The sequence below is a fragment of the Gossypium hirsutum genome, chromosome A09 (assembly GCF_007990345.1).
Source record: "Gossypium hirsutum isolate 1008001.06 chromosome A09, Gossypium_hirsutum_v2.1, whole genome shotgun sequence".
In the NCBI taxonomy this organism is placed as follows: Eukaryota; Viridiplantae; Streptophyta; class Magnoliopsida; order Malvales; family Malvaceae; genus Gossypium; species Gossypium hirsutum.
In genome coordinates this window covers 81,233,526-81,246,334 of record NC_053432.1, presented here as the reverse complement: position 1 = coordinate 81,246,334, position 12,809 = coordinate 81,233,526, and the positions used below count along the sequence as shown (strand labels likewise).

At 34.3% G+C, this 12,809-nt stretch overlaps 3 protein-coding genes across 10 annotated transcripts; all 3 read right to left on the bottom strand.

The window, feature by feature from the left end:
- Positions 1-267: 267 nt before the first annotated feature.
- LOC121206054 (pentatricopeptide repeat-containing protein At4g14190, chloroplastic) lies at positions 268-1,951 on the bottom strand. Its single transcript, XM_041076237.1, has 3 exons — positions 1,439-1,951; positions 1,387-1,402; positions 268-1,273 (listed from the first exon to the last, which is right to left on the bottom strand). Exons 1-3 carry the CDS (start codon positions 1,864-1,866, stop codon positions 431-433), a joined length of 1,287 nt encoding a protein of 428 aa, XP_040932171.1. The 5' UTR covers positions 1,867-1,951; the 3' UTR covers positions 268-430.
- Positions 1,952-3,292: 1,341 nt separating this feature from the next.
- On the bottom strand, positions 3,293-4,842 carry LOC121206053 (berberine bridge enzyme-like 8). Its single transcript, XM_041076236.1, has 2 exons — positions 4,379-4,842; positions 3,293-4,049 (listed from the first exon to the last, which is right to left on the bottom strand). The coding sequence occupies exons 1-2, from the start codon at positions 4,840-4,842 to the stop codon at positions 3,293-3,295; spliced, it is 1,221 nt and encodes a 406-aa protein (XP_040932170.1).
- A 3,333-nt stretch (positions 4,843-8,175) lies between these two features.
- Positions 8,176-12,583, bottom strand: LOC121206287 (uncharacterized). 8 transcript variants are annotated; one of them, XM_041077139.1, is made up of 6 exons: positions 12,275-12,582; positions 11,713-11,919; positions 11,143-11,364; positions 10,689-10,869; positions 9,235-10,577; positions 8,176-8,984 (listed from the first exon to the last, which is right to left on the bottom strand). In XM_041077139.1, exons 1-6 carry the CDS (start codon positions 12,309-12,311, stop codon positions 8,350-8,352), a joined length of 2,625 nt encoding a protein of 874 aa, XP_040933073.1. In that variant the 5' UTR covers positions 12,312-12,582; the 3' UTR covers positions 8,176-8,349. The 8 variants fall into 8 exon arrangements, with proteins under 8 accessions (XP_040933073.1, XP_040933075.1, XP_040933074.1 ...); XM_041077141.1 differs by having other exon boundaries at positions 9,298-10,577; XM_041077140.1 differs by having other exon boundaries at positions 9,256-10,577; positions 12,275-12,581.
- Between the last annotated feature and the right edge of the window lie 226 nt (positions 12,584-12,809).

Genomic DNA, 12,809 nt, shown 5'->3' with positions numbered 1-12,809 from the left:
TGTTTAATATGAACATGGCATTTGCCTATGGTATGCCTCGTTTTATTTTTGCTTCTTTTGCATGCCAATGCCTACTGTTCTTATGCTGTCGCAAGAATGGACCAAAAAATCCGACTCAAACCAGCCTGTTGGGCAGGTTCAATCACGAGCCAGAAGCCTATTTCGCTCTGTTAAGGTTAATTTCACTACTGTTCCTACACTGTAATCCATTCTACCATCGTAACCATGCATAAAAAACGGGGAACCGGAAGCCTATCAGTAATTAGCATTGCTCAACAAGGAGGCACGCTAATACCAGTAATGACAGCTTAAGCACAATACAAATGATGAAATACCGGTAGAGTAAAACTAAATCCGATAAGGAACACTAACATCTGTCTCAAGGTGGCTGAATCGAACCTTATACCGGACTTCATTGGACAATTTTGCTCTACGACTGCTTTGCTTTGTGTTTAATTACTAAATCGATAAGTTGGTGATATGTCCATGTTTTCCTGTCCCTGGCTTTAGGTTCAAGGGAGCTATATGCCTCTTCGCAATCTCTAAGAAAATGTCCCTTTCCGAATGCAGTGAGAACCAGCGGATCGGTGTTCAATTCTACGGCTCTGTAAAGAACCATCTTTCTCCATGTCTCTAACGTTTTGGCCCCATCAAATCCGATCTCAATAGCATCGAATAAAATCCCCACAGTGGTTAAATCAGGTCTCACTTGACGGCTTGGTAATTGAGAAAGTAAATTTCTCAAATGAGAAAAATCTTTCATCTTCAAATAAGCTAGCAAGATAATATTCACTATTGTTACATTCCATAAAGCTTTTGCTTCATCCATCTCTTGGATTACGGAATCCATCCCTTTTCCGCTCAAAAGACAAGCATGAGAAAGGAGGCGCAAACACCAAACGAGATTGTTTCTACCAGTTCGTGAAGAAAGATCAATACCCAGATCATCTAACCTCGAAAACATGTAGTTCTTGATATAAACATTGGCTAATTTCCTAACAGTATCCTCCTTAAGAGAACTTGAGTTCACAACCTTCCGATAAACCTTCTCCATCTTATCTAGAATCCCAAAGTTTGCATACGCTTCAAGCATTGCGACCAAAGAAGAAGACTGCAAATTCATCTTTTTTGAGATCATGAATCGATAAACTCGTTCCATTTTTTGGAGCAACCCACCACGAGAAAACTCACGGATAAGCAAATTGTAGGTAAAATGGTCAGGCAAGCACCCATCCAATTCCATTGTCTTCAAGCACACACTAATATCATCATACTAAATTCACTGTATTTTCCCATCCATTTTCTAACCAAACTTTTCCTTTTTCCATTCTTTCTCAGAAACCAAACAAAGTCCCATTTTCATTAAGCATCATAATACATCATTACATCCTTAAAACCCAACCTCCAAATTTAGTAAAAATCTGAACTTTAAGATCACAAAATTATTAAAACACAGAGAAAGAGCAAAAAGAAAGGAACCTGGAGGATTTCATTGGATCTGAAGGCATGCCTGAGAAATTTAACTGCAGCCCAGAAATCATTTTTGGTCCAATCTCCATCATCTCCAAGTATTTGCATAGGGCAAGAGCCCTCCTTCTCCAGCTTTTCAATTAAAGCCCTGAGCCTCCGGTGGTGATGGTAAGTCTCAACAAGAAGCGTGGTATGGGTTTTGGAAGAGCAACCATCATCCGGCGGCCGCCGCGGCGTTGACGGTGATGAGCGAAGAGAGGATAGACAGCAACAATGCCTGGTTGGTTTTGGGAAGTGGGTTTGGATGAGAATCGATCTCTTGTTGTCACTATTAATTGAGGATCGCCATCTCAATGTAATTTTGCAGTCTAAATTCAGGGTTACTGCATTCTCCATCTAATTACATCTAAAAACTTTATCTATGAACTCCGTTCTTTCTTTCGAATTGGAAGAGTATAGTAAACTACACCCCCTTTTTTTCACCCAATTATTATTATTATTATTATTTTCGTCATCTAATTATCATTTTTCTTATTTTAGTCACTTAACTAATTGATTTTTTTTTCCATTTTCCTTAAGTGTCTTTGTAGTGTTGAATTTTTATATTATATTAATTTAGTCACAATTTAAAAAAAACCCTTAAAATTTATAAATAATTTTAATTTGATCCTCAAAATTCATCTTCCCCTTCCCCTTTCTCAAAAAAAAAACCTCAATTTGTACGAAATACTAAACCAAACATTCTTTATTGAATCTAAACTTAATTTTGTATTTGAAAAATTATATGTTTGGAACTCAGTTCACCTGTGACAGGTGGAAAGGTGGAAATTCAAAGGGTAATGTGAGATGGAAAGAGGTAAGAACTTAAGAAGAGGAATTGTGGTGAGTCTAAGTATCAAGTAGGGTACTTAAGGGAGAAGAAGATCCTTTGTTCTTCGTGTGTTGAGATATATATAGAGGAAATCCCTTTGTCTGGTAGCGTCATGTCACCGATAATACAATTGGTGGCTTGCTTGTGTGGTTAGCCAGATGACATGTTTGTTATATGTTAGTTGTCATGAAGCATAATATTGTTTGGTCCTTCTTTGATATTCTTTTTGTTGAGGTAGTACGAGGTTGTTATATCTTAACGACTTTTTAGTGGTCTCTATGAACAGTCTATAACAAGTAGGTAAAATCAAATGACTTATCATATACTCGTGAATATTCAGTCAGATTCATAACTAATTAGACGCCCTTAACTGAGAAGAAAACAAAGGACCATTGACGAATATCTACCTCTTGTGTTGTCACGTATCTAAGCTGGGGTATGGATATTACAAACATAATACTAAAATTAAATACTATATAAACATATAAATGTGTAACAATTTCATTGAATTATGATGGAAAAGCACATAAAAATGTACTTGTGCACAAGATTTATCATATGATCGTCACTATTCAACTTTTACTAATTACACATCAAATATCATTGTTTAATTGAATTGTTAGATACGAAGACATTCCTTGTTTAATCAACCAAAATAAGGAGAAATACTTTGTTGATGCCTGAAAAAATTTTCAGGATCGATCTTTGTCTTGATCTTCACCAATCTATCAAAGTTGTTCTTGAAATATTTACGACCCCAAACACTCATTTGTGCATAAGTCGTATACCCATCTTCATTATTTTTCCCGATATCGAGATCTCTATAATTCACATAAGCTTCTCGTGGAGATTTCGATACAAACGGCTTCATGTAACTGTAAAGTCTCCTCATCCAAGCTATATACCTTTCAGAATTTACATTATCATCTTCTCGCCACCGTATGTTGTAACTTATTTTGTATAAATTCCCCTTCCGATGTGGGAAAGGGACTGCAGATTCCGGGAATTCGTCCATTTTACCACGAAGTTGAACGTCGCCCCTCTTGCTTCCGGTTCGAGAAGCTGAGACCAAATTCCCTGGAAACCAATTTCCGGGATTGGTTTCTTGACGTAATCGGATTTCGTTTTGAACGAAGGGGTGGCGACGAGGAATGAAACTCTGTAATTCCTGTCCAGTAAAATTTCGAGATTTTGATTTGGTAGCAAACCCAAAGCGAGAATCGATTCAACGAAGCTCATTTCGTTGCAGTCTTTAGAGGTGAGTCCAAGTTCAGAGAAAATGTTTTGCATCAACAAGACGAGTTCATTTGCTCGGCCGAGAAACATGGTGCTGAAAGTGACGACCACCGTTAAGTTCCGGCCGTCTTGGGTGGTGGTGTTCGTTGTTGATATCGTGATCGAAGGGTACATTCCGTCGGGGAATTTGTATGAAATATATTGCCAACGGTGGAGAATTTGAGTGGCGTTTTGTTCCAGCGTTTTGCTTATTGAAAAGACTGTTACAGTTTCTCCAACATGAACTAATTTAATCTTCCATGAAAGGACAATCCCAAAGCTTCCACCACCGCCGCCGCGAATAGCCCAAAACAGATCTTCCCCCATTGATTTTCTGTTAAGTATTCTCCCATTAGCATCGATAAACTCTGCATCAATAACATTATCCGCCGCGAGACCGTATTTTCTAAACAATAAACCGTAGCCTCCGCCGCTGATGTACCCGCCAAACGCCACCCCATGCAGGGGCGAAGCCAGAAAAAAATTTTTGAGGGGCCGAAGGAAATTTTAATTTTTTATAGTCTATATATTTATAATTTTTAAAGGATTAAATTGAATTTTTATAATTTTGGGGGGGGCCAAAGTGAAATTTTACCTTTACTAATTTAAAATTTTAAAAAAATCTAAAGGGCCTAAATGAAAATTTCCCATTTTAGGGGGCCGGGGCCCATGCCTGCCCCCCCCCTGGTTTCGCCCCTGACCCCATGGCAAAGAGCACCGGGAAACGCCAGGGTTCTATTTTTTTGAGCGATTTCGCAGTACAATTCACCCATTATCGCTCCAGATTGAACCCATGCAACTTCATTTTCCACATCAACTTGAACGGATCGTAAGTTAGCCAAATCAATGATGACAAAAGGAGATTCAGATTCAGATATATAAGAAACACCTTCGAAATCATGGCCACCGCTTCGAGTTCTAAGCTGGAGACCATGTATTTTTGAGCAACGGATCGTTGCTTGGACATGGGAAACATGCAATGGTGTTACGATCACCCATGGTTTAGGGCTTGTGGGAGTAATGAAACGGGAATTGTGAATCGTGGATTCCAAAATAGATGAATATGATGAATTCATTTGTGTGTAAACAAGGTTGGAAATGGAAGATGAAGAAAGGCAATGAAGAAAATCTCCATAGATATCAGCTGATGAAGTGATCGGCCATGAAAATGAAACGATAAAAACCAGAAGAAATGGGAACAATGATGAACTGTGAAGAAAACCCATTTCTGAAAAGATTATCTCTGTAATGATTTCATAAAAAAGTTTCCATTTTTATAATCTTAGAGCTGAATCCCCAGTAATGCAATATTTTGAGACCGCCGTACAAGTTTGATTTTGGAGGGAGTTGAGCCTGTTTATGTATTATTGCCCATCGTCTACGCCATTTTTTATAACATATAAATCATTGTTGAAAGAATATCACTGTGTATTGGTGGTGTTCACTGTGTTAGGTATATTCTGAGTTTAAATCACGTTAAATGTGTTTTTTTTTGTAATTTACTTTAAAAAATTATCATTTACTATAAAATAAAGTTAAAGTTTTCAATTTTTTTATGATTTTATAAATGAGTTTTTTTTTGTTTAGAATTGAATTGCAATTGACAAAAGAATTTTTAGACTTTTTTATATAGTAAATATTAATTCTATTATAAATTCAACTTATTTAATTTTTTAATAATACAATGATTAAATTAATTTATTTAATAATAAAAAGATTAATTTGATCTAATTTCTATAATACAGGAACCTCCTTAATAATTTAACCTAATTTTTATTCCAACCTTTTGTGGAAAAGGAAAAACGATGACTTTATTGATCGATTTTCTTTCACGAGGATATGACATGGTGGTGTGACTGTATGGAAGCAATTGAGGAGCTACATGAGTTTTTAAAATGTTAACGGAATTGCAAATAGCAAATAAAATGCATTTAAAAATTACATTTTAACTTTATCATCATTAAATTAATTTAATAATAAATTTTGATCAATTAAAAAATCAACCATGCATATCTAATTTTATAATCTCTATTATTGTGCTGTATATTGAGAAAATCCTTTAAAAAATATTTTCAATACATTTACTTTGAAAATTCTCATATAAACAATAAAATAATTAAAAATTAAATTTATCGTTTCTTTAAAGAGAAAATAGAATGAAAAAAAATAATTAAATAATAAAAAAGAAGAGATTTATGGGATGTGAAATTTGTAGCGCCCATTGTTTGTTCTTATTCTCCATCAAAGATGAAATTAATTATTATGACATTGAACCGTATATATTGTTTATTCCCACATGTTACTTACATTTTCATATTTATTTTTATTTGTTCGTGGTACTATTTGAATTTAATTGAAAAACGAATAAATATATATTTAAGTCAATTTTTTTAACTTTTTTTTGTTTTATTTGTGTTGTGTAATTTACATATTAAAATTATGGTTCATATTAAATTAAAGAGATGAGTAGAAATGATGAAAAAGAGAATGGTTTATATATATATATATATAATTTGCTTGCCATGCTTGGTAAGCATTCTTTTCTTTCTTTTTATTATTATTTTAATTTGATTTATAATGAAATGAAAAAGAAAATACATGAAAAGGAAAGATCATATATCTAATACTATTAAATTTATCCTATTCCTTAGAAAAATTATTTTATGTAACTTTTCCATCACATTATCCACAACCTTTTTTTAATTATTTAATAACATTATAACAATTTTTTTTATGTTATTAGCATATACTTTTGGTAATTTTTTTTTATCCTGAACCTAGAACCCTGACCTAAACTCGAACCTTGAACCTCGAACCCTAACCTTAGACCCCAAACTCGAACTTTGAACCCCGAATCCAAGTTCAAAGTTCATGATTCGAGGTTCGAATTCAAGGTTTGGGTTTAGGGTTCAAGTTTAAGATTCATGTTTTGGGTTTGGAGTTTAAGATTTAGGGTTTTGAGTTCAAGGTTTATAATTTAGGGTAAAAGAATTACCAAAATTATGTCTCAATGATATAAAAAAGTTACTTAAATGTCATTAAATAATTGAAAAAATATCATTATTTATCGTGAAAAAAAAAGAATGGGGCTGCTTTGATTTATTTTTATTTAATGCATAAGTAGTTGTTGATTAAAAAAAATGGAGCTTATTTAGGTAAAAAAAACTTGAGAACTTATTTAAATGATATATTATAATTTAATTTCTTTTTTTAATATCTAAGTGTTATTTATTTATCAAAAAAATAAAATAAAAAATCATAATTAAAAACATGACATGGCATGAAGACATTACAAATATAGAAATGTGTCAAAATTGACATATAAAAATTATTAACATGAAAAAGAAAAGCTCAAACATGATTATTCTTTGAATTCAAACACTACTAAATTATGAAGTAAGTTTAGATAAATAAATTATTCTCTAAATAGAGTATGTATGATATCCTACTCAAAACACGACTTAAAATAAAAATAGCATAAATATAACTTGCATTTAAAAATAAAACGCATCAAAATCTATATAAAACAAATTATTAACAATATGTTTTTAATAGTTATACAAAATTATAAGTGCATCAACATGATAAAATCGATATTATTATAATAATTTACAATTTTCCTTGCATATATGTTCATGTTAGTTTATTTTTATTAATAATCGACTTCTTCTCAATCATATTATTATTGATACGCCACAAATTTTATAACAACCTTTTAAAACGTAAATATAAAACATTAAAATTGATACATGCAATTTTATCTGTGCCTCGCATGACATAAAAAATTGATTATTCAACCATAAGAAACAAGGTTTTTTTATTTTCTTCACGTGAATAATAGATTTGAAAATTGTGCTGGATTAATTTATAAAAAACATAAAATAGAAATATAAAATAGTAAGATGAAACATGGTCTAAGAAAAACCACCCAGAAGTCAAAATTAGTAGGTTGTCTTAGGATAATAAATTGTAACAAAAATAAAAACTTTATAAGAATGAGTGGAATAAGGCTATTGATCTAACAAAATAAAAGAAGAATAAATTTTGAATAATTTTGAAGACGCATTAGGGTTTTTATGGGGGGGGGACTAGAAATTTTATTTTGGGATGCCGAGATGAAATTAAAAAAATTGGAGGGTCCAAAGCTTTTTTTTTTTTTGTGGTTAAAACAACTTAAATAGATTAATTATTTTTTCTGAAGGGACTAAAAATGCAAATTTTTTCTTTATTTAAAGAGTTAAAAAGGAATAAATTAAAATATTAAATTTAAGAGAACCTGAAATAGCAATTATACCATCCAAACAGGGGGTCAAGGCCACTATGTTTTGGGCCTCAGTCAGAAAAATTAGTTGGTCCTAAATGATTAACCTCATATTTCGTCATTCAAATGAGTAGCTCCACACTAATACCATGATACACCAATTTGTGTTGTAAGCATAAATTAGTGACACATTTTGAATAATTTGTTTGGACTTGTAAATTATTGTTTTTTCACCCAGATATAATGAATTATAGTATACTAAATAATATGAATATACTAGTACTACTACAACAACAACGACAAAAAAATAAAAACAATGCAATTGTCCAAATAATTTACAAGCTACAAATTCCCATGAATAAGAAAAATTCAAGGCTAAAAAGAAAAAAAAAATAAAAGAGTTGCTATTAAACAATGCCATTGAGAAGCAATCCCCCACTCAATAACGTCTAGAGGCATTTATGATCCTATCCTAATTTGCAGATGAACAGCATACAAACTGTGTCCAGAGTGGCCTACCCTTAATTTTCCTTTTCTCTCTTTTAATATCAGCTTGATACCTTGCAGGAGAATCCCATTTTTCCACATTGCTTGGCTCAGCTTCAGGTGATTCAGGTCCCAGAATTGAGCTAACTTTGGTAACCATGCCTCCATTATCTTTGGTTATTTTTTCATCTCTTGGAGCTGCCTTGGTTGAATTAGGGGACTTTGGTTTGGTCTCATTAATGGCTTCACCCAGTAGGCTCTTCAATGGAGTGTGCTGCATTGTATTCCAGTTGTTTACTTTTGCTATGATCTCTTCCTTCTTTCTTCCTTGTGACTCATTTGCTGCGTGAGTAATAGAAGGGAACCAGCCAGCATGTTGTGAATTCTGCATGGTCTGGATTTCAGATGCAGCAGCCACGTTTTGGTTGCTGCCTCCAGGTTCAACTAGTGTCATGAAAGATGGTGGCTCGAATTCATCAGATTTATCGAAATGTTTTTCTCCCAATACCGCTGATGGTTTGTTTATGTTGGCTTTCTCTGGTTCCAACAACGGATGTGAGCCAGTTGGTGATAAATTTTCAGTGTTGATTGCAGCCGGGTTATCTGATTGCATCGAGGAAACTGTTCCATACACAAAAACAAAAGAAATGAGCTTAATTATTGGAACAAAATGTCCACTTTTACATGCTACTCGGGCTTGGATGTGAATGTTAGACATGGATATCAATCCTAAAAGCTGAAGTAGCCTACTTCAGATTGAACGGTTCTAAACTTCATATAAGTTTATATAAATGATTAGTTAAGCCATATTAGAAATTCTTCATCATGCTAAGATAAATTTATATTAATGAGCAAGAAGATGCTAACATGCCCGAAACAGATCCCCACTGACCAGCCAAACTATCATTGTGACTGCTTGATTTCAAAACATCACCTACGGGTGCATCGAGTTGAGGCTTAATAGAGCCATTATCAGCCTCCCCTTGCAAACTTAGTGTGCTAGTCCCGGAAGCATCCACTCCGGACTTTCCTGTATGGCTATCATCAACAGCACCAGAAATTCGACCCATAGGCTCAGCAAATGATGGTGAATGTATCGAGTCTTTCTTCAATTGGTCCTGTGAAGTTTTCTCAAACTCATTTCCTTCAATGTTGTTTACTGCAGAAGTCATAAGATCTTTGCCCACACACTCTCCTTGTAACTTGATATCCCTACTTATTTCGGATTCCTTCATGTCATCGAGACTGTTTGAAGCCCTGTTCAAGTGTGGGCCTTCGGTCTCAGGTAAGGCCCTTGTATATTCATCATTAGCTTCCTTTGCGGCAACTGGAGAATCATGATGCAGGCTAAAAGATTCAGATGCAGAATTTTCAACATCAAGTAAGTTCGATGATGGGTTGGTTTGGGACAGAGAAGAACCGTTTGTAGATTCATTTAACGTTAATGTCTTTTTCACATAATTTTCATCATCAATTCTTCCCGTGTTCTCATCTTCAGTTATATGAGCCCCATTTCTACCCGATTGAGGAACGTCCATATCATCACTGCCACATACATTATTTAACTTTCTGGTCTCAACATCAGTATGAGAAACCAAAACAGGCTGCTTTTCTTCGGGATAGCAGACTTCCAGGTCCGTCTTGTTCTTAGTGGTATCATCGTCAACAAAAGACCCCAATGTATCAGACCCTTTATCAAGCTGAATCACATCACTTTTCCCTTCAACAAGCTCTTCTTTATTTCCACCAAGTTTATAGCTGTCTTCAGCAACATGAATACACGAAGCATCTGCCGCATTGTCTTTATCCAGCTGCTTTAATGACAAAGTATCACATTTCTCCTGAGAAACAAGGTCTTTGACTTCATCTTCCTCATCAACTATTATTTCTTCAGAAGCTAAGGCCCTCGATTGAGGCAATTTCACTGTGTTATGATCTTTAAAACTCTCATGCTTTAGCGCATAAACACTTACATTTTCCTTCTCTGTTTTATCGCACACATTAGTTGAATCTTGTGCTGCATTAGTCGGTATTTGAAAGTTATATGTAGAAGCATCAATATCTTTTCCGGATTCTTCTTTAGCCGAAAGATCATTAATGACAGTGTTGAGAGGCAATTTATCATCATTTTCTTTTACTTTGACTACTCTATCAACCAACCGAGTCTCAGGAGTTATATCATCCGTCTTTTCAGATGTTACATACGCATGAACCCTGTTCGATGCCACAACATCTGTTAGATTTCGTTCTAAACTAATTCCTAGGTGTCCCTTTCCATCACTCTCTTGCTCGGCATTTTCATTAATGGATGTTTTAGAAGCCAACCTGTCACTGAAGTCTTCCTCCAACTGACCCAAATCTGAAATTCCATCCAGCATCTTTTCTATCTTTTCGGCATTAGTCTCCTGCCTAACAGTGTATTCTGCCATCTTATCACCACCACCGACTTTACTACTCTCTTCCAAGACGTCCGTTAGAGGTTCCATTTTGATTGGGATCACATCACCTGTTAAATGACCCAGAAATTAATATACAGTGCACACATCTTAAGAGTGATTGCATAAACTAACCAAACTAAGCCCCAGATTCATGCTAGATGGTACCATTAGTGTAATATAAGCTTCACATTATTTGTCCACAAGCAAATTAGATATGCCATTAAATTCAAAAGCAACTACTTGTAGACACAAGTTAAAATTTTCAGACAAGCCATTAACAACGGCACCTCACTCGAAGTAACCTACAACAATTCATCATCGGGTGTCATAAAAGAACTTACAGGTGTCTTCACAATCTTTGAAAGATACGACAGGAGTAAGATCCCTGTCTGATTTGCTAGGATGATTGAAACTGTCCAGCCTTCCCAGACCAAATCCACCATCTTGAAATTCCATTGCAGCATCCGAAAAGACTTCATCTTCAGATTTGTTGGACATTGCTCCAATTCCACCAATATTTTTCTCCAAACTACAGCTTTCCATAACTTTAGGAACTTGAGCACCTAGATTCACCAAATCAATACATTTGGTTCATCAGTTCAACCAAAAAAAAAGGAATCTTGTTCTTCTCCCTAAACTCCTTACAACCCAACAAATTGTCCCCAACTAGCCTATTTATATCTATCAAAATTAAAGTTTTAACCATTGAAAGACACCATAATGAGCTCAAAAGTTTTGGATTTTTCCATAACTCTTGGGAGTTGGGCAACTAGATTCACCAAAACTCCATACAATACAACAAACTGGCCCATTTATATGGCACAAAATTGAAACTTTTTACCTTTGAAAGGACCATTTATGCAAAAAGCGTTGTTTTCATACACTTAGAAAAGGGAACTTGGTTAACTTACAGGGGGTTTTATGAGACTCATCTGAAAGTGGTTCCTCATCTGAAGGAGTTGAATGAGTGATAATATCCCTTGAATCAATTAGCTTGTAACCTTCAATGGTTCCACATATCCTCTTGTGAGAACGCCTCTGTTTTGCACTTGGATGTGGGTTTGGAAAAGGCCACCCACATTTGTGACATAAATGAACTCCTCCATGGCTCTCATGCCCTGCAAATATCAAGCTTATTTCATTAAGCAGTCCTTAAAATATATGAAAAAATGAAAAAAAAAAGTTGTAAACAGTGACAATTATTTTTACATAATGTGAGTCTAAAAAAGGAAAAAATAAGAAACTAGAAGCCAAAAGAAGAACAAGAAAAAAAACCCACATATACAAAATAGTCCCTAAAGGCATAATGAAGGGAAAAAGTTGCAGTTATTCAAGAAACAATAAAACCCAGAAATATTTTTTTGCTTTTCAGGAAAATGAGTAACCAAGAAAAAGCACCAAAAAAAACTTCAACCACCCCAGAAAATAATGACAAAAAAACATTAAAATGAAAAAAGACAGAAAAAAAAACACCTGAGGGATGATTTTTCCCATGATCTTGAATGTCCATAACTAAGAACAATAAACAAGAAGAAAAAGATGAAGAAACTTAAACAAAGGTTTTTTTTTTTGCTTTTCTTTTCTACAGTGAAAACTGAAACAAGCACAGGGAAGACTGAGGGTTTTGAAGAAGAAAGCTAATAATAGTGTGGAAAAGTCCAATGGGGTTTTAGGCTTTTAGCAAAGAAAAGAAAAAACAAAAAACTGGGTATCTAATTAAAAAAATGAACTTTTACACCGCAGTTTGTCGGTTTCAATGGTGGGGGGCTTAACTCATCATATTAACTCATAAGAGGGACTTTGTACGGAACAGTGATGGAGTCCTTTTAACAATTTATGGTGATCACGCATTATCCTGTTCCCCATGTGCGCTTGTTATGAATAACCCTCTGCTACTCTTTTTTTAACTAATTAATTGACTTTTTTAAAGTAATTCATCGAATCGATCGATTTATCCTTTTTGTATTAAATGAAAATTATAAGGCCATGATTCTTTTTTACCTTTTAA